The following is a 20,261-nucleotide window of genomic DNA, read 5'->3' on the forward strand; positions in this document are numbered from 1 at the left end:
TCGATTGCAATGAAACATCAATCGGCCAGTAGTAAAGTACAATTAATATCGATTGTAAAGAAACATCAATCGGCCAGTAGTAAAGTACAATTAGTATCGATTGTAATGAAACATCAATCGGTCAGTAGTAAAGTACATGTACAATTAGTATCGATTGTAATGAAACATCAATCGGCCAGTAGTATTGTACAATTAATATCGATTGTAAAGAAACATCAATCGGCCAGTAGTAAAGTACAATTAGTATCGATTGTAATGAAACATCAATCGGTCAGTAGTAAAGTACAATTAGTATCGATTGTAATGAAACATCAATCGGCCAGTAGTAAAGTACATGTACAATTAGTATCGATTGTAATGAAACATCAATCGGCCAGTAGTAAAGTACATGTACAATTAGTATCGATTGTAATGAAACATCAATCGGTCAGTAGTAAAGTACAATTAATATCGATTGTAATGAAACATCAATCGGCCAGTAGTAAAGTACAATTAATATCGATTGTAATGAAACATCAATCGGCCAGTAGTAAAGTACAAATAGTATCGATTGTAATGAAACATCAATCAGCCAGTAGTAAAGTACAATTAATATCGATTGTAATGAAACATCAATCGGCCAGTAGTAAAGTACAATTAGTATCGATTGTAATGAAACATCAATCGGCCAGTAGTAAAGTACAATTAATATCGATTGTAAAGAAACATCAATCGGCCAGTAGTAAAGTACAATTAGTATCGATTGTAATGAAACATCAATCGGTCAGTAGTAAAGTACAATTAGTATCGATTGTAATGAAACATCAATCGGTCAGTAGTAAAGTACAATTAATATCGATTGTAATGAAACATCAATCGGCCAGTAGTAAAGTACAATTAATATCGATTGTAATGAAACATCAATCGGTCAGTAGTAAAGTACAATTAATATCGATTGTAATGAAACATCAATCGGCCAGTAGTAAAGTTCAATTAATATCGATTGTAATGAAACATCAATCGGCCAGTAGTAAAGTACAATTAATATCGATTGTAATGAAACATCAATCGGCCAGTAGTAAAGTACAATTAGTATCGATTGTAATGAAACATCAATCGGCCAGTAGTAAAGTACAATTAATATCGATTGTAATGAAACATCAATCGGCCAGTAGTAAAGTACAATAAATATCGATTGTAAAGAAACATCAATCGGCCAGTAGTAAAGTACAATTAGTATCGATTGTAATGAAACATCAATCGGTCAGTAGTAAAGTACAATTTGTATCGATTGTAATGAAACATCAATCGGCCAGTAGTAAAGTACATGTACAATTAGTATCGATTGTAATGAAACATCAATCGGCCAGTAGTAAAGTACATGTACAATTAGTATCGATTGTAATGAAACATCAATCGGCCAGTAGTAAAGTACAATTAATATCGATTGTAATGAAACATCAATCGGTCAGTAGTAAAGTACAATTAGTATCGATTGTAATGAAACATCAATCGTTCAGTAGTAAAGTACAATTAATATCGATTGTAATGAAACATCAATCGGCCAGTAGTAAAGTACAATTAATATCGATTGTAATGAAACATCAATCGGTCAGTAGTAAAGTACAATTAATATCGATTGTAATGAAACATCAATCGGCCAGTAGTAAAGTACAATTAATATTGATTGTAATGAAACATCAATCGGCAAAGTACAATTAGTATCGATTGTAATGAAACATCAATCGGCCAGTAGTAAAGTACAATTAGTATCGATTGTAATGAAACATCAATCGGCCAGTAGTAAAGTACAATTAATATCGATTGTAATGAAACATCAATCGGCCAGTAGTAAAGTACAATTAATATCGATTGTAATGAAACATCAATCGGCCAGTAGTAAAGTACAATTAGTATCGATTGTAATGAAACATCAATCGGCCAGTAGTAAAGTACAATTAATATCGATTGTAATGAAACATCAATCGGCCAGTAGTAAAGTACAATTAGTATCGATTGTAATGAAACATCAATCGGCCAGTAGTAAAGTACAATTAGTATCGATTGTAAAGAAACATCAATCCATCTAATGCAACAAATATTTTCTATAAAAAAAATGTTCGGTGAATTTGTAGTGGGAATCAATGAGGTTTTTCAGCAAATAAGACTATGTCCCTATAACAAGGAACTTGTACTTACGTTTCCCTATGTAGAAAATCTTTTGGATTATAGATAGATAGATATAAAAAAGAAGATGTGCTATGATTGTCAATGAGACAACTATCCACAAAAGACCAAAATGACACAGACATTAACAACTAAAGGTCCCCGTACGGCCTTCAACATATAGTTTATTCTCATAAAAACATGCAAGTACAAAGGTAACAGAGAAGTTAAAAAATAATATACATAAAAATACAAAATGCATTAAAAATGCATAAAATTCAAAATTATACGATGTTTTAATTTTCTGCATAAGAAAATGCTTGTAACATGTCCGGAATATTACAGTTGTTAACCATTCTTTTGACAAAATTTTGATGGGTTTGCGCGATTTTTAAGAATCAAATGTATTATTAAAGTTTCAAGATGGTGCCACCACAACGTCATGGTAAACAACGTTAACCAAAAACTTTAAACTGGGAGGAACAAACAGACTAGAAAAACAGAATGTCCCCTTCTACCTTATGTGGACATCAATTAGTATACAGGTCATATTTGCTTTAGGAACATTCATACCGTGTTTGGTTTAATTACATTAAGTTATTCTCTAAATAAGACATGTGTAAAAAGTAAAATCACAAAAATACTGAAATCACATGGCAAAATCAAATGCAAAAACACATCAATTAAGAATCAAATGTATTATCAAAGTTTCAAGATGGTGCCACCACAACGTCATGATAAACAACGTTAACCAAAAACTTTAAACTGGGAGGAACAAACAGACTGTCCCCTTCTACCTTATGTGGACATCAATTAGTATACAGGTCATATTTGCTTTAGGAACATCCATACCGTGTTTGGTTTAATTACATTAAGTTATTCTCTAAATAAGACATGTGTAAAAAGTAAAATCACAAAAATACTGAAATCACATGGCAAAATCAAATGCAAAAACACATCAAAAACGAATGGACAAGAACTGTCATATTCCTGACTTCGTACAAGCATTTTGAAATGTAGAAAATGGTGGATTAAACCTGGTTTTTATGGCGCTAAATCTCTCACTTTGATGACAGTCGCATGAAATTCCGTTATATTTACAATGATGCGTGAACCAAACAGACATAATAAATAAAATAGTCAAAATATGGGTACATCAGTCATCATCGTGTAACAATTTTAAAAAGGAACAATTAACAACACAAAAACATCTATCAACAAGCACATTAATTGATTCGCGTGTCTGACGTCAGAAAATTTTAAACGTCACATATATGTGTCGTTCAATGTATATACAAACAATTTTAAAATTTCACATGGGCAATGTTAGCATACAGGGTTAAAAAATCAAAAGTATGTAAGAATTAATTTCAAAAATATACCGAGATTTCCGATAGGGTCTTATGTTAAAGCTAGTACCTCTCTGGTTGACATTGTAGTTGCTGGATCTGCTTCAAAGTAATAACACTTCATCAGCACCTCAAAAGGAAAATTCATGCCATGTTTGGTTTTTCACTTGAAATAATTTTTGTATACTTTGAACGTCAAAATTATTTTATATCTCTACATTTGTGAACTTAATTTCTGACTCCAAACGCACGATTCTATGTCTGAGTTAATGTTAATCTAGTCATTCGGTCCCAGTACTTAAAATCTTTCAATCCCTTAATGGTGTATTTAACAAACATAAAACATACAAAAATAAGCAATGAATGAGTTGTAAAATTTTATATATGCCTTTGTGTGCTAAATATTTGTTTTTACTGTGTTTAAGATTATAACACAATGTTGACTGCTGTACCCCTATTTTTGACATGTTTACCTATTATAAAATTGAGAATGGAAATGGGGAATGTGCCAAAGAGACAACTACCCGACCATAGAGCAGACAACAGCAGAAGGTCACCAACAGGTCTTCAATGCAACGAGTTGTTGTCTGTTTGTTTTCTTCACCTATCGTTCCAATTAAAATGGAATTTGATGCGACTGACATGCAAGTGAGATGTTTAGCTAGCTTGAAAAGCAGGTTCACCAGCATATTCTACATAAGAAATGCCTGTACCAAGCCATTCGTTTGATGTGTTTGATCTTTTGTTTTTGCCATCTGATTAGAGACTTTCCGTTTTTGAATTTTCCTCGGTTTCTTAGTTTTGTTATTTTTATTCCACTCAGTGGTTCTCTAAAAGAAGACATTTGTATGTATTGTCTACGTGGTCCCATGTTAAAAGAAGTCCCCTAGCTAGCGGCCATCTTGGATGATGGATCAGCTATAAAGTAACAACACTTCTTCAACATGTAAATAGTAAAAGATGACGGACGGCAATTGATAAGCTTTTTTTTTATAGAGTTTGAAGCTTTTATAAAGGGATTAACTTTAAAAACAATTATATGGTTGTTGTATAAATGTATGACTTTTTGTTGAGCTTTCAGCACTTACTGAAAAAACATTTACAAAGCTTTGTTACATGTAATTGTTGATTGCCGCAAGGTTACCTTTAATTGCTTAAATTGGCTCTTATTTGGAATCTTTATCTTTCGAATAGTCGTCACATAGAAAATCTCCTTATTTAATACCATACACTCTACCATTAGAATGTGATGTTGTATTACGGATCAAATGCACAGCCCGTACATACAGTATGTATGTTCATAAAAAAGTCATCAATGCAAAAATAGGAATGCAGCAATTGTTTTGATATCTCAAAAGTTTGTGTTTTTTTTAAGAACTGCATATCCTCAACATCCCCGTAAGACTGTGGGTGTGCTATACTCCGTTTGAAATAAGTTTTCTACAGGTACAACCACACTTCCAAACCACAAATTTCTATTTATCGAATTAGTTAGTAAAGGCTTTCAGTTATTCACCTATAACAATAAAAAAAAAAGGACATTCGATATGATTGCCAATGAGAATATGACCTAATCACTGTTATTCCTGAGAACCTAAATGTAACTTGATTATTTTACTTGACAATGTAGCATTTTAGATATTATCTTACCTCATATATAATTCTAGGAATATGATTAGTTAAAGCAACCGCATGCAGACCGTGTATTTTTCCTATAAGGTTAGTAGGCAGGGCTTATTTCAATACACAGTCAGTAGTGGTGTTACGTTCCTTTATAAAAACAACAATGTGTTGAGGAAAAATATCAAAGTTTCCATAGACGACAAAAGTGATGATGAATGATTTAAATAAATTCATAAATCACATTATAGCTAACACGTTGTAAATGTTGGCAATTGTTTTTGTATAGACATATGGAAGTATGTTCTTAATACTATACTAAGTATTGTAGACTAACTCACTTTTATAAGCCAGTAGTCTGAATACCACACGTTATAAGATAGTCGGTAAGATAAATTCGTTACACTGTGTGCTTGTGACTTAATACGATATGTATTGTTGGATTAGCTAACTCCATATGGGGATTCCAGTTTCGCTCTCACCCCAGATGGAATTCACTGACCCCATATATATCGTATTAGTTAACTAACACAATATGTAACTAATACTATTGTCTCATCCAGGACTCGAACCCGGGACCCGCCCACAAGTCAAGACCTCTTCCGACTGCGAACATGAACTACGTATACATGGTATACTTCCTTAGAGTTTTTAGTATATTTATATATGTTATGTTATGATAAGAAGGAACAAGTTTATCATCCTTAACACTTAGCAGTTTAAGTTGTACGTTGTGAACTTAAAAGGAAACGCAATATATCAATAGGACAATAAAATATCACCGGCCAAAGAAAAACGAACAACACCTTGATAGAAAAACATAAAATTACGAAAAGACAAACAATCAACACCTTTGTCAAACATATAAACGACGAACAGATAAACAGACAAAATATTTGTCAATAACATAAACGATGAACAGACAACTAGACAACACCTTCGTCAAACATATTAACGACGAACAGATAAACAGAAAACATCTTGATAAAACAAATAAAAGACAGACAGACGAAATAAACAACAACTCTGTCAAAAATATAAAACTACGGACAGACAATCAGACATCACCTTGATTAAGAGCATAAATGACGAAGAGACAAAACGATAACACGTCTTTAAACGACAAATAAACAAACAATAGTCTACAAAATTCTATACAGAAAATTAAGACTGAACAACATCAAAGTAAATGAGTTATCCCCGGTTACTACAGATTAGTTGGCCATTCCTTCTTAAACAGTAGCATCAATTAAGATTCATTGTAAAAATAAAACCACTTCTGCAATAAGTCAAATAGATTACTTTAGCTGTATTTGGCAAACCTTTCAGGATTTTTTGGTCCTCAATGCTCTTCAACTTCGTACTTTATTTGGCCTTTTTAACATTTTTTTATTCGAGCGTCACTGATTAGTCTTAGTAGACGAAACGCGCGTCTGGTGTAAATATAACATTTCAATCCTGCTATCTATGATGAGTTTATTTTCGAAAATTGGATGTCATAATCATAAAGCAAAGTTATACTTATAAGTTTTAACAAATGAAACAAAATTAATTAAATTCAAGTGGCAAAGGTTGTTGCTTATTGTGCGTCCTTTGTGTTGTTTAAAGAAATGCATTTCTTTGACTGAAGTGTCGAGGACTGGACATTTGAGCGATTTCAAATGGATAACGAATGAACATCTAGACATACAAAAATCTCAATATTTTATATATCATTTTATTTCTCGCAAATATAGCCTCCAAGTAAACCACCCATTGCACACCAAATATTGTGTAATCTATATCCTCTCCTAGCATAGAAAAACATGCAATCTTCCGACTTATTGAGTGATCCAGCAGGTTCGGCTGTATCAAATGCAAAGTAGGTCATCTTGACCATGTCTCCATTCTTCTTGATCCATCTCCAATCTCCACCGGGCTTGTATCTATTGATGTTACGTCCGCCGACATAATAATGTATACCTGTGAAATATACAAACTCACTAGTGAATATCTGAAAACGATGTTATCAATAAGCGTTTTTATCTTAAATTTTGATACGTGTTAATGTGAAAATGACTTGGTTGTATTTCTGATCCCTTCAATGCCTTAGTCTTGTTATCGACCAATCGAGATCGAAAGATCAAGCATGCTCTATTTTTTTTTTACTTTTTATTCCTACAGTTCTGTAGTGACTACTTATTCATTATGTACATTACCTGTGTTCATTTTTAATAGTTCATACTTCATTAACATGGCTTCATTTAGGGTTTCAAAGGTCGCCAGATGTGTGCCTCGTCGTAAGCATTTAGCCTAAAAGTATAACATTATGATAATTTGCATGAAATTGTATATATCTTATCAACATGATAACAGTTAAGATATCTGAGAACAAATCTTAATCAAAACTGAAATTATATAAAAGACAAGGGATCTCAGCAGCTACTAATTTCAAATATAAATATATAAATATGTGGTATAATTCCCAATAAGACAACTCTCCACCAAAATGACACGAATCATTTAATACTTATAGAAAACGTTTTGTATGAATAAATATGGCAACAGTAGTATACCGCTGTTCAAAATTCATAAATCGATAGAGAAAAAACAAATACGGGTTACAAACTAAAACTGAGGGAAACATGTCAAATATAAGAGAACTACGACACAACAGAGACACACACCGAAATGTAACACACACAGAAACGAACTGTAATATTTTTGTTTTTTAAGTGTTGATGCAAATTTTCGCATTCTTATTATATTATAAAAAGAGAGTGTTTATAAAACTGAAAATTGCAATATAAAAGCAGATTTCTATTCAGAACTTATTAATGTTTTCCCGTTTCAAGTGTTCCCCCTGCATAACCTAATAGGCGAGTGACATTCAGACCTAAAAAATATTTTTAATGCACCTATCTTACACACAGCTATATTATATATCAATCGAATGGTAAACATGTGTAGATTCCATTTTTCCCGGTCGTAGAAGTGAAATACGGTGCATTTTTTTTTAAATTAGGGTCAAAGGTCGTTCATAAAAAATTTGAAAGAATAACACTTTTGTAGTATTATTGTCTTATTTGAAGCAGCTGTTAATATAGTTAATTAACATTTTACTTGACACGATACTATGATAACGTCTCTTTGATTCTAAGTTGCATATCGTTCATGGTTTGACGATAATTGACGTCATTTTGACGTTTTCACTCTGCTATAGGTAAAACGGTACTTTCTACAAAAACGACGTATAATAACAAATATTTGACCTAAATTTGTTAATATTTAATATAATTGAGGGTGTGCCATGCAAAATAAAAAAAATATGATGAAATGTTTGTAAGTTAAAGGGAGAGAAAACAACGCAATAAAGAGAGTAAAAAGTAGACGTCTTTGTCACATCAACAGGGACAATAGTCACCTGTTTATTAACAGCCTACAAACCGTGTCAAGATCGGAAATCACTATCTTACATGTTTGATACAACCACAAGCAAAGTTAAAGAGGATATATGAATCACATTTTTAGTCTGTCCGTCCGTCAGTCTCCACTCGTTTGCGGCCCGTGTCGAATTAAATCAGGTAACTTATACATGAATACAGATATACAGTTCCTCCAAAAATCAATGATTTCAAACATAAAAGGCATTGCTTTGAACTATAGAACTGATGTTAAACACACTTAGTTCAGAGATGTATTATGGGATGGCACGTGGTTCTTCATAAATCTAATCTGTTCATTTTGTCATTGACATGGACATTTGAGCCGTCAAGTTTTCAAACATTGTTTGATTCGTGCTTGTCTGGTATGTGTCCGGTCCATATCTTTTGAACCGTTGAACCTGGGTTTTCCAAACTAAGTATGCATATACATCATATAATAGGGGATGGTCGTAAACTAAAATCAGGTCACTGTGATATGAATCCAATCATAGTCATAATAAATTTTGTGATTTTTAACAACATAAGACAGTCGAAATTCATATTTTAAAACTGAGCCTGTGAAGCTTTTGCTTTACTGGATCAATTTCTGATACTTCGCTGTTACTGACATATTTCTGTGTAACAGATGCTTACAATGATTTCAATACATACACAAGTTCCCTAATAAAATTGAGAATGGAAATGGGGAATGTGTCAAAGAGACAACAACCCGACCAAATAAAAAACAACAGCAGAGGGTCACCAACAGGTCTTCAATGTAGCGAGAAATTCCCGCACCCGGAGGCGTCCTTCAGCTGGCCCCTAAACAAATATATACCAGTCCAGTGATAATGAATGCATATATATTTTCCTTCACAAGAACAAATTTATCAAATCCTGAAGAAAGTATGACGTATAAAGACCACTTCTGTCATCCGTACTCATACTTGGTTAAACCTTCTGTCGTATTTGTTTGATATGACGCCATGTCTTTGTTTGAATCTTTCAGAACATGTAGTTTGAATGATGATGCACTTGGAGGTAGGCGTGATACGATGGCAATCGTTTTGGTTGGAAGTCTGATATTATGTAGCTTGCTCAGATCGTCTTGATAAGACTTATGCATACTTATTTTTGGTATCGGACACTTTGGAGTTTTCTTGCAGCACCGATCTACGTGTCAATATGAATTCTGTTTAATTTGTGATAGACCCGCCATCTATTTTTAGATGTGTGTTAGGTGGGTGCATTAAAGTCACTATAACTAAGCGTCTTTTCTGAAAATGTCACTCGCCTATAACAGTTAATTAAATGATTGACAAATGCGATCTCATATTTTGAAGTGATGATTATGATGTCAATAAATGTTGCTTGCATAAAAGGTATTTAGATAATGAAATGTACAAGTTCAGACGTTCACTAACTTAAGTTATTTTATGTCATATATTATATAAATCCTATTATTAGTATTTAACAAAGTACCACCTCGGTCAAATATATAGAAGGGGGGGGGTGAAAAATTACATTATATATATAAATCTCTATATAAAAAATTATGTTCTGTATTGATTTACAATACATTGTACTGATTAATATTTGTTATGGTTTGTGTGTTGATGTAAATTCAAATTTTGGATTTGATATCAATAAAATGTTTGACTCTTTTGACTATTAACTGTCTTTATGTGGATTATTAAAAAACTTACAAAAGCATCATCGGCCGAAATATTATCTTTTTGTATAAGATAGCATCCTTTACCAACTCGGCGGTATGGGTAGCTGCATTCATCTGGTAATATATATAACTGATTAAAGCAAGATTCGTGCACACTTATGAATAAAGAGGAACATCAGAGAGCCAACAAATTCCTTGTATTAAATAGAGTAACAGATAAACACATGCGTGTCCAGAGTCTGGATATTATATGGTAATTTTTATAAATTTCCTGTTTACAAAACTTTGAATTTTGCTAAGTATTTTCTTATCCAAGGAATAGATTACCTTAGCCGTATTTGACACAACTTTTTGGAGTTTTAATGCTCTTTATCTTTGTACTTGTTTGGCTTTATAACTATTTTGATCTGAGTGTCATTGATAAGTCTTATGTAGACGAAACGCGCGTCTGGCGTATTACATTTTAATCCTTGTACTTTTGATAACTTTTTATAATCAACAAGATATACATATGGCCGTTACTCTTGTATCTTACAAAAAAAATAATGACTGACTAAATTTGTTTGTTCATAATGTAATTCCGCACTTATTATTTCTTTATTAAAGTAGATTTGTTAAAGCAAAGATATTGTATCTACAGATATTTTGAAAATTTGATAATGTTTATAAAATAATGAATACTTGTTAGGTTCTTTGGTATTTAGAAGAAAGGATTCCAAAATTATAAGATTAATACGAATTCGTAAAATCATGAAAAATAATGTGTCTGTGATTATAATACATTGATAAAAATATATATACGTGCGTGTATGTTTATGTGTATGTTATTATTTTGTTTTCTGAAATAAACGTATAAATATGTTTACATACCTGCATGACATCGAACCAGAAGAAGAACAAACACACAGAAAGTGAATATTATCATAACGAATTCTGCAGGTATTCCCAAATAAAACTCGATACTATTATTCGTTTTTTTTTATACAAAATAACATATATCTAATTTCATTTTAATTATGGAAACAGATTTTGTTAAATTGAAATCTGTCTTCTACGTACTTTAATCATTTGTAAATGTTTTCATTATGCATGTTATGTACTGTCATGTTTGCTCAAACTTAAAATTCAAATTCCACGTTAAATTCATAACGTGACGTTAACAAATTATTGTTATTTCACGTGAAATTATTTGAGGTTGATTATATATAAATATCATAAAATTTATACTTCCTCGTTTGTCATTTCATTAGATAAAGTGCACATAGTTTGCAGCTAAGTTCTTGAGTTTGAGAATTAACCAGTAACGATTATTTGTGTATCTGGTGACGCATTCGTGTTCTTCAAAACTTTACAAACAAAAAGTAAAGAAAAAGGTAATTTTCAAAAAGGACAAAATACCTGTTTGTCCTTTTCTTTTTTAGTAAGACGTTGTCAGTTTAAATCAAATTCAAATTCAAAGTTTTATTGCCATATAAACTATACAGTTTGTGACATATAACAAAAACAAAAACAAATGAAGACAATAACTAAGTTACTCAATATATATATACAAATGCAGGTAAATATCAAAGGGTCCCCTGTCCTCAGTTCCATTGACTTTTTTTTTATAAAGGATCCTAGTTAATTCACTTGTGATGGTGTTGATAGGTTAAGTATATATATTACTTTGTCATTGTTAGTGTTCTTTTTTGATATTTTTCGCATATCTGTTTCATGTATGGCCATTCAAAGTGGATATGTGAAGGACTTATTCTGGACCATACCAGATATATAAGAGTTATCTGATTTTTCAACGTTACGATGTGTAATTTCAAATCATTGCAGTTCAAGGTGAAATTGTGTATATACATTATTTAATTAAATTAAAATTACCACAGACTGTTTAAAACCTACCTCTACTCATAGTTAATTTAGATATACACACATTTATTCTGCAGATAATTATTTATCAATTTAAGGTGGTAGACCTTGGTTCAGGGAGATAACTCTTTAAGTCAGTTATGTGTTTGTTAAAGTCAAGTTTCATCAATGTTTTTTAAGCATTTACCTGAAACAGATTGGAAATAATCTATGTAAGCTAGAAGCTTAGAATATATTTATGAAAATGGTTGACACAAACGTACTGATGATTTTAAGAGTTATTTCCCTTAACCTAGGTCTACCTCCTTAAAAAAAATCAATTGACTGCTGAAAAAGACACAGGCGAGAAATAAAGAAATGCATTTACAGTAAAGCCTGGCTAAACCGAATCCTGCATAAACTGAAAACCTGTATAAACCAAACATGTTTTTAAGCGCCGTCATATCAAATTGTATGCTTTGTCAACCTGATAAAACCGAATTTTGGCCAAAACCGATCAAAATCTTAAGTCTTGAAGAGGTTCGGTTTAAACAGGTTTCACTGTATCAATAATTTCATAACACTCGAATCTACTCGTCACTTAAAATAAAGCTTTCCATTTTTCATTTTTAACTCAATTTTTCCAATGATATGGTCATTTCAATAAATTTCTTGTTGACAAAACATTTATTAATATTTAGAAAAACTAATGATTTTCTTATCCAAGGCATAGATTACCTTAGCCGTATTTGGCACAACTTTTTGGAATTTTGGGTCCTCAATGCTCTTCAACTTTGTACTTGTTTGGCTTTATTACTTATTTTATCTGAGCGTCTTTGAAATACCACGACTGACATTTATCTCTAAAATTATCATACTACTGTTACATATATACATGCATCTCACGTAAACTATCTAAAGGTTTTTCCACAATGTCGATGCTTGGATTGGGCGACAATAAACTGATAAAATCAGCCGATTGACTATACCAACCAACAAAACAAAATGAAAAAAAATGCTGTTGTAATCCGGACTAAGTACAAAAATTTTCAGAAGAAATTGAAAACTATACAAAAGGTATTGTCATAGATGATATTAGCTGTAGCCAATAATAAAACTTTGCAATCTTCTATTGAAAATTAAAAACAAAGTGGTAAATGAGGGGGGAATAGGGGGTCCGTTAAGATGTTAACAACACCTCTAATTTGGCAAAAACAGTTAACAACAAATGATAAAATGATGATAACAGTTAACACAGTTGGTTGAAAACAGTATACAGTTTAAATTTATCTCAGATAACAGATAGCAACACCTTGAAAAAGGCCAAAATAGGTAAACACAAAAAGGTATTGGTCCCTCTCACAAATATAAACACATCAATTGTGTATATGAACAACTATCAATAATAGTTCTAATCTAATTAGTAGTTTTGGAAATGGTGTTAATATATGGATCAAAATTTTAAAAGAATTGGTGGCAAATTAAAATTGATTATTTCTTATTCCTTCTATTTCAAGTCATTTTTCAATTACAAACAAATGATTTGCTATTATTAAATACCTTAAAGCAAAGTAATTAGAATACAGTCCATATATTACTGTACTAACTGAATGTTTGAACTTTTGAACATTGTTTTTTTCTGTTTGTAATGTCCCGTATGAGAATATTAGGAGGATTCCGCTTAAAAATTGCAGGATTCCAAGCGGAATCCACCTAATAGTTAAGACTTATAGACGGAATTAAGGCGCACATGGAATATTGAAAAACAATCCGCCTTAAGTATCAAAGACCTTAGGCGAAATGTTTTCTACTTTCCTGTTGAGTTAATAGGATTTTTGTAGTAAAAGAAATATCATAAACGGAATACTGGATTAGTATATTTGTTCAAGTTTCTTAGGAGGAAATTGGACTTAAAACATTTTGTTTAAATTTATCAGGCGGGAATTTGTACTTAGAAATTTTTTTCAAACTTATGAGGCAAAATTGTTCTTTTAATTTTTTTTTCAAATGAAAAATATATCATTACTGATGAGAGAGTGCATGATGAATTATTTTGGGCCATAAAGCCAGTTTTTGTACCAACCTGAAATCCAACATTTATTTAAAGAGTCTTATAGATGGCATATCAAATTCAATTAAATTTAAATAGTATCTATAAGTTGATAGCATTGTTAAGTAATTTATAACTTTATGTTATGTGTTGCTATTTATATACATTTAAATATGTATAAAGTGACTAGAATACATAAACTTATTTCACTTACAGTATTTAAGACAATAATTTATTCTGAATTTTCCAACTTAGAAATTGCAGGTTAAAATTAATTTATTTTCAAGTACAATTAATTTTTAAGTGTATCTCTATTTAATTAAGTTAATGATAATCATGATAATACACGCATATTATTTCCATTTGTCTCTTTCTTATCATTTAGTGATAGAAATGTTATGTACTGCAATCTGTTTTCAATTTGTCTCTGTGAAATGGACAGGAAATGATATGTACACACCCAAGAGTTGGAGCCCAATGAAGGAGACCACATGGCTTTGTACATTTCTCTTAAATTTCTACAGTTCAAAATATAAAAATAATAGATAAAAATTGGTGAATATTATCTAGTTATCATTATTTATATCAAATATTTAAGATTTAGGTAATTAATAGTATGATGAGGGAAACATTTCAAGGAATCAAACAACTCCCTAAACAACCCCAACACTGGTCAAATACAAAATTTGAACTTGCAGACATTACAAGAAAAGATGTCTTATTTATCTTGACCAAAATGTGAATTTTACCATTGATGTAGAGCTGTAGACTTAAAAGAGCCAACGTATTTTATTAACATTAAAAAATGCAGATATATTCTTCTGATGACATGACTTTTGGATTTATTAAGATTGATGTTATCATATACTTTGGATTAAATCTTCTAGTAAGTACAAATTATGAATAAGTATTTCCATCTTTTTGAATATTATGAAACTGCTATTTCCCTCAAATAAATTGTGACATATATAAGTACCATGTATGATCAAGAAAATAACTATAAAACCAAGCATTTTTTGCATATACATAATTACTTTGGTATTGTGTACAACACAAGACTTATATCTTTAAGACAATCTCTTTTATAAAATATTATTGAATAGTAGTTTTGGCAAAATTGGAGATCTGTAGTATGACAGTAATAATTAAATATATATATATAGACATCTAGTCCAAAAAGCAAAAAGCATTATCTTTTAAAACTAGTACATATGTACTCAATTATCATGATTATGTATCAAATTCAAGATTTCAAAAATTGCAAGACCTACATGTAAATATGGGCCTATGATGTTAAAGTAAAATAAAAGACCAATACTAATCAAAGTAAAGAAAAATATATACACTTCATGCACAGAATATGGTTTAAATGCATTTTTTTTATATATGTCAGGACTGGTGAAACAAAAGAAAAATGTTTTCTGATAGGACTGAAGAATGGACACACAATCAAACTTTGAGTAAGTAGTTTTATATGAAAGAAAATCCTTATTAATGCTTTTTAAGTAATTTTTGCACATATTGGACTTTCAAAACATTTTGAAAAAAATCAAAAGTTGTAAAACCATCTGTATTTTTTGTTTAGATATAAACATGATATATATATCTTTGAAATTAGCAATTTTAAAACGGGGGTCACAGCCGACAGTTCTTATTTTATTGAGAAAAACCCTAAAACAGGTCATAGTGAATTCATTATAATTATCTGCCCTTGATTTGACAGGTTTTTTTTCTAAAAATTATAATTACTCTGTATAACATGCTTAACATCTTATTTTGTATAGTTTGATCTTATAATTTTAAGTTTTAGATGTTTCTGTTGCATATTGAATGATATATGTATGGTAAAAATAGTAAATTCAAGTCAATATGTCAAAATGGTGGAAAAAATACAAAATATATATTGGAATACACATGGCCAAATTAAATAAACCAATGAAGGGATGCATAAAAAAGTCACCCCACCTTATTAGGCAGCTCACAATTTACCTGTATAACATAGACCAATCTGGCAAATTCCTTTTAGTTTGATCAATATAATGCATTGTAATTTTAATTTATGTCCTCATTTTTTTAAGATTATGAAGACATTACAGCTTGGTGCACAAAACACAACAGATCCATGCAAGATGGTCAGATTAATGATGTTGTTACAGAGCAAATCAGTTATGCAAGAAAGAAATTCAGGTACTTGTGATTATACTTTATATTCAAAGAACACTGAAAAGATCATATAATATGAACAATAACTGAAAATGAAGAAATTGTGAAGAACTACAAATGTCAAAATTATACATATAATAATTTGTAGTTGCTTAAATACTTTCGATCAAATTTGATAACAAGTCTAGCATTTAATTGTATGAAGGCCTAGTTTTTCTTTGCAAGAAGGCATAGAAATGGTAAAAACCTGAATCTTTGGAATGATAAATTTCTTTCATTGAAAACAGAACTTTTTCATATTGTTAAGGTGGATTTTGTTCCATATTCTAAGGCGATTTTTTTTTTTTAATTCTTTATGCGTATTTTTTCCGTTTCTTTATGCAGATATATTTTCCTTCTCTTAAGACGGATATTTTTTTGAAAATTTTTTTTCCCCCTTTTAATGAGACGGAATTCCCCCCCCCCTAAGACGGCTATGTCGGACCTATTCCGCCCTGAACTCGCCTGTAATCCATGTAAGAAAGCTTTTTGTAAAAGTGGACTTTAAACGGATTCCCTATAACATTTCCGTCTGGAATGCATGTAAAATACGCCTGGATTTTTTCGTACAGGGTGTTTCACTCGTTTATAAAAGGTATAATTGTAATGTGATAGGTTTTTTTCAAAAATAATCTTAGTGGGTTTATTTGAAGGAAAATTAATGCCTTCCGAGAACATCTTATCGTAAATATAGAATTATTAGATAAACACAAAGCCATTTATTCCGTCGAGGACCATATGATTAAATGATGCAGTTGTTAATTAACTAATCATTTTAGCCTTAAACCGACAGGTTTGTCTTTATAGTACACTCATGTCTAATAATTTTTTTTTAATAAAATTAAAATTCTGAGATCGGAATAAAACCTATGCGTTTATGTTGTGTTCGTAACAGGAAAACATGATTCTCATTACGAAAACATAATTGAAAATCAGCAAGTACTAAGGAATCGTTGCCCAACCACAAATGTCTACAAGTTTTTGGTTTTTATCAAAATAGCAATGTGTAATAGTTTCATAAAATTTCAATAAGGCAAATTTAACATTTCATTTTTGTTTAATTAAGGCCGTTAGTTTTCTCGTCTGATTTGATTTATTATCATTTCGGGGTCTTTTATAGCTGATTATGCGGTATGGGCTTCGCTCATTGTTGAAGGCCATACGGTGACCTATAGTTGTTAATTTCTGTGTCGCTTTGCTCGCATTAGCAATCATACCAAATCTTCTTTTTTTGATATCGAGTTTATCGAAAGGTTGCAGGTATATCCTTATGGAGTAATTGCGCTCCTTTAATAGTAGACTTGTTTTTGTACTATTATGAATCACAGTTTATGACCAAACTCAGTAAAGACTCGTCGAAGTTGCATTTAACTGATAAATTCAACAACACTTACTGATCATGATATTTTTTCGTTAAATAATCGAGCATTTTCTAAATATACTGCTGAAGTTTACCCAAAGGAACTTACTTAAGTTAAATCAAATTTAAACGGTAATAACTGTTCTTTCCTAGATTTAGATATTTTGGTTTTAAACGGGAAACTCCACGCTACAATTTACGACAAAAAGGGGCAATTTTTCGTTCTGTATTGTTAATTTTCCATTTTTATATGGTGATGTTCCTTTGGCACCATCTTACGATGTTTATATTTCACAACTCGTTCGCTATGCCCGTGTCTGTTGTGACGTTTTTGATTTTAACGAACCTAATCTATGTATTACTGGTAAATTGTTAAGTCAGGGATTTCGTTACCATAAAATTACTTAAAACCTTTACTAAATTTTTCCATAGATATAATGGTTTGGTTTTGAAGTTTGGATGTTCCCGTAGAAAACTTGATTTCAAACGGGATAGCACATCCTCATTTTTACGGAAATGTTGTTAACCATGCACGGAAATTTAGAAACGATCCTAATAAACTTATCAATCCTTTAAATAAATTTTTCTAAAAGTTTACCAATTCAACTGTAATAAGATTATTGAATATTGTTTTTATCGGTATTAATATTGATTTTGTAAATTAAAAGCAAACTAAATATTACTAGTATGTTTTATACATTTACACATTCATGGATCTACAATATGTCAATAGCTGTATCTTTGCATTGCACAAGGTTTTTCTCAGACTGTTTATGACGTCTTTATACTAACTCCATGTGATGTTGGTTGTGTACGGATTGATAATTAGTCTTAGATGCATGATTTTTTTTAATTTAAGGAATAACTGTAATCTTTTTTCTGTCTATGGGCTGATAAACAAAACGACGTCAGCCAATCAGAAGACACGTTACATTAAAAATCAAACTTTTAGTTGTTAGTGGCTTTGAACTAGCTGTCAACTAACTGCGAGTACTATGATGAGTTTATTTGTTGGATTCATCTATAAATTTCAGAGCTTATTGAACTATACCTGATGGACTTTTACCCTCCGTCAGCTTTTCTCTAAATGCTTTGTATTTTGAGATATATAGAAGCAAGACAACGGCATGTGGAACCTGTTCTGGACAATATTCCTGACAGCCCTCTCACTACAGGAGCTTGTTCACTGTGGATACAAGAAGGTTGTCATGAGTGCAAGTGTTTCAAATCCGCCCTTCCGAGTACAGCTTTATGCAAGAGTAGTAGATTGAGCCTGATGGACTGTTGAGAATAGGGTTTACCGACAAACAGGATGAATGAACGTCTAATTGTATAGGACAGCTACTGTATAAATATATATCTTTCAATTGTACTCATCCTATTTATTTTTTTTGGTTAAATATTGCAACATCCTTTTGACTTGTTTCTGACATCAATTTTGTTATTCTACCTGCCATGTTGAAAAAAACAGAAATTGATAAGTTTTTTCCATATTGGTTTCATATAGTTATTTGTGTAGAAGGGTCTAAAGAGATAATATACAAAGTTCCATTGTTTTACCACCGTGTGTACGGTTCCTTTGATATTTAGTTTACAATTTTTGCAATTTTGTCCACCATCTTGGAAAAAAAACAGAAGTTGATTTTCTTCAAGTTGGCTCCATATGTTATTTTGCTTAGAATGGTGTTAGTTTATATACCAAATGTTATGCTTTTACCACATTGTGCAGGGTTTTTATATTTCCTGGACTTATAAAGCCAAAAACGGCATTTACACTTATATTCTATTTTTAGCCATGGGCGATGATGGCGGCCATGTTTTTTAACAGAAGATAAAATACAAACTTTATTCTAGATACCCTATAGGTAATTCAGCTTAAGTTTGTTTGGAATTGGTTCCATAGTTTCAGAGATGTTTGAAATAGTTTACATCAGACCGGAGACAACATACACCAAGTGATGGCAAAGGCTCACCCTCCCTTTGGAATGGTGGGCTAAAAATGAAGTCAAAGGTCAGTCTAAACATCCCACATAGACATCTTTATCTTACAATCCATACTACAAATATAGTTGGCCCTTTGCTTGTAGTATTCAAGAAACACAGCAATAGACCTTATCACTAATCCACTAAGGTGTGGGCATGAAAAGACTCAATTTCATTGTAGGTGGCTTTTTAACATTGGGTTGGATAAATTGGTTGACTATATACAAGCTTATTTCTTAATTCATTCTCCAAACTGTGGGTTGGTTTTCAGGTAAATAAGTCTTCTCGTTTTTTTTTAAAAGATTAAAATAAAATTGAGAAAGGAAATGGGAATGTGTCAAAGTGACAACAACTGGACCATACAGCAGACAAGAGACGAAGGCCACCAATGGGTCTTCATTGTAGCGAGAAACTCCCGCATCGGTAGGCGTCCTTCAGCTGGCCCCTTAAAAAAATATTTATACTAGTACAGTGATAATGTTAAATGTTGGTTTTCCCATTTGAATGGTTTTATACTAGTCATTTTTGGGGGCCCTTTATAACTTGCTGATCGATGTGAGCCAAATGCTCCTTGTTGAAGACCGTACTTAAACCTATGTTGTTTTTTCTTTTACAAATGTGACTTAGATGGAGA

The 20,261-nt window shown here is 31.4% G+C and overlaps 1 protein-coding gene across 1 annotated transcript; it reads right to left on the minus strand.

The window, feature by feature from the left end:
• Positions 1-6,831: 6,831 nt before the first annotated feature.
• LOC139504413 (macrophage mannose receptor 1-like) lies at positions 6,832-11,126 on the minus strand. The gene is made up of 4 exons (XM_071294495.1): positions 11,064-11,126; positions 10,225-10,307; positions 7,313-7,406; positions 6,832-7,076 (listed from the first exon to the last, which is right to left on the minus strand). Exons 1-4 carry the CDS (start codon positions 11,116-11,118, stop codon positions 6,832-6,834), a joined length of 477 nt encoding a protein of 158 aa, XP_071150596.1. The 5' UTR covers positions 11,119-11,126.
• Between the last annotated feature and the right edge of the window lie 9,135 nt (positions 11,127-20,261).

Source organism: Mytilus edulis, chromosome 14, assembly GCF_963676685.1.
Source record: "Mytilus edulis chromosome 14, xbMytEdul2.2, whole genome shotgun sequence".
Lineage (NCBI taxonomy): Eukaryota > Metazoa > Mollusca > Bivalvia > Mytilida > Mytilidae > Mytilus > Mytilus edulis.

Bases quoted from the DNA above. Each gene is read 5' to 3' on its own strand.
- LOC139504413 (XM_071294495.1), bottom strand. From the start codon at position 11,118: ATGATAATATTCACTTTCTGTGTGTTTGTTCTTCTTCTGGTTCGATGT. The intron at 10,308-11,063 runs GTATGTAAACAT...ATATATTACCAG, and splicing joins TCTGGTTCGATGTCATGCAG to ATGAATGCAGCTACCCATAC. The intron at 7,077-7,312 runs GTAATGTACATA...TATATTTCACAG, and splicing joins ACTATTAAAAATGAACACAG to GTATACATTATTATGTCGGC.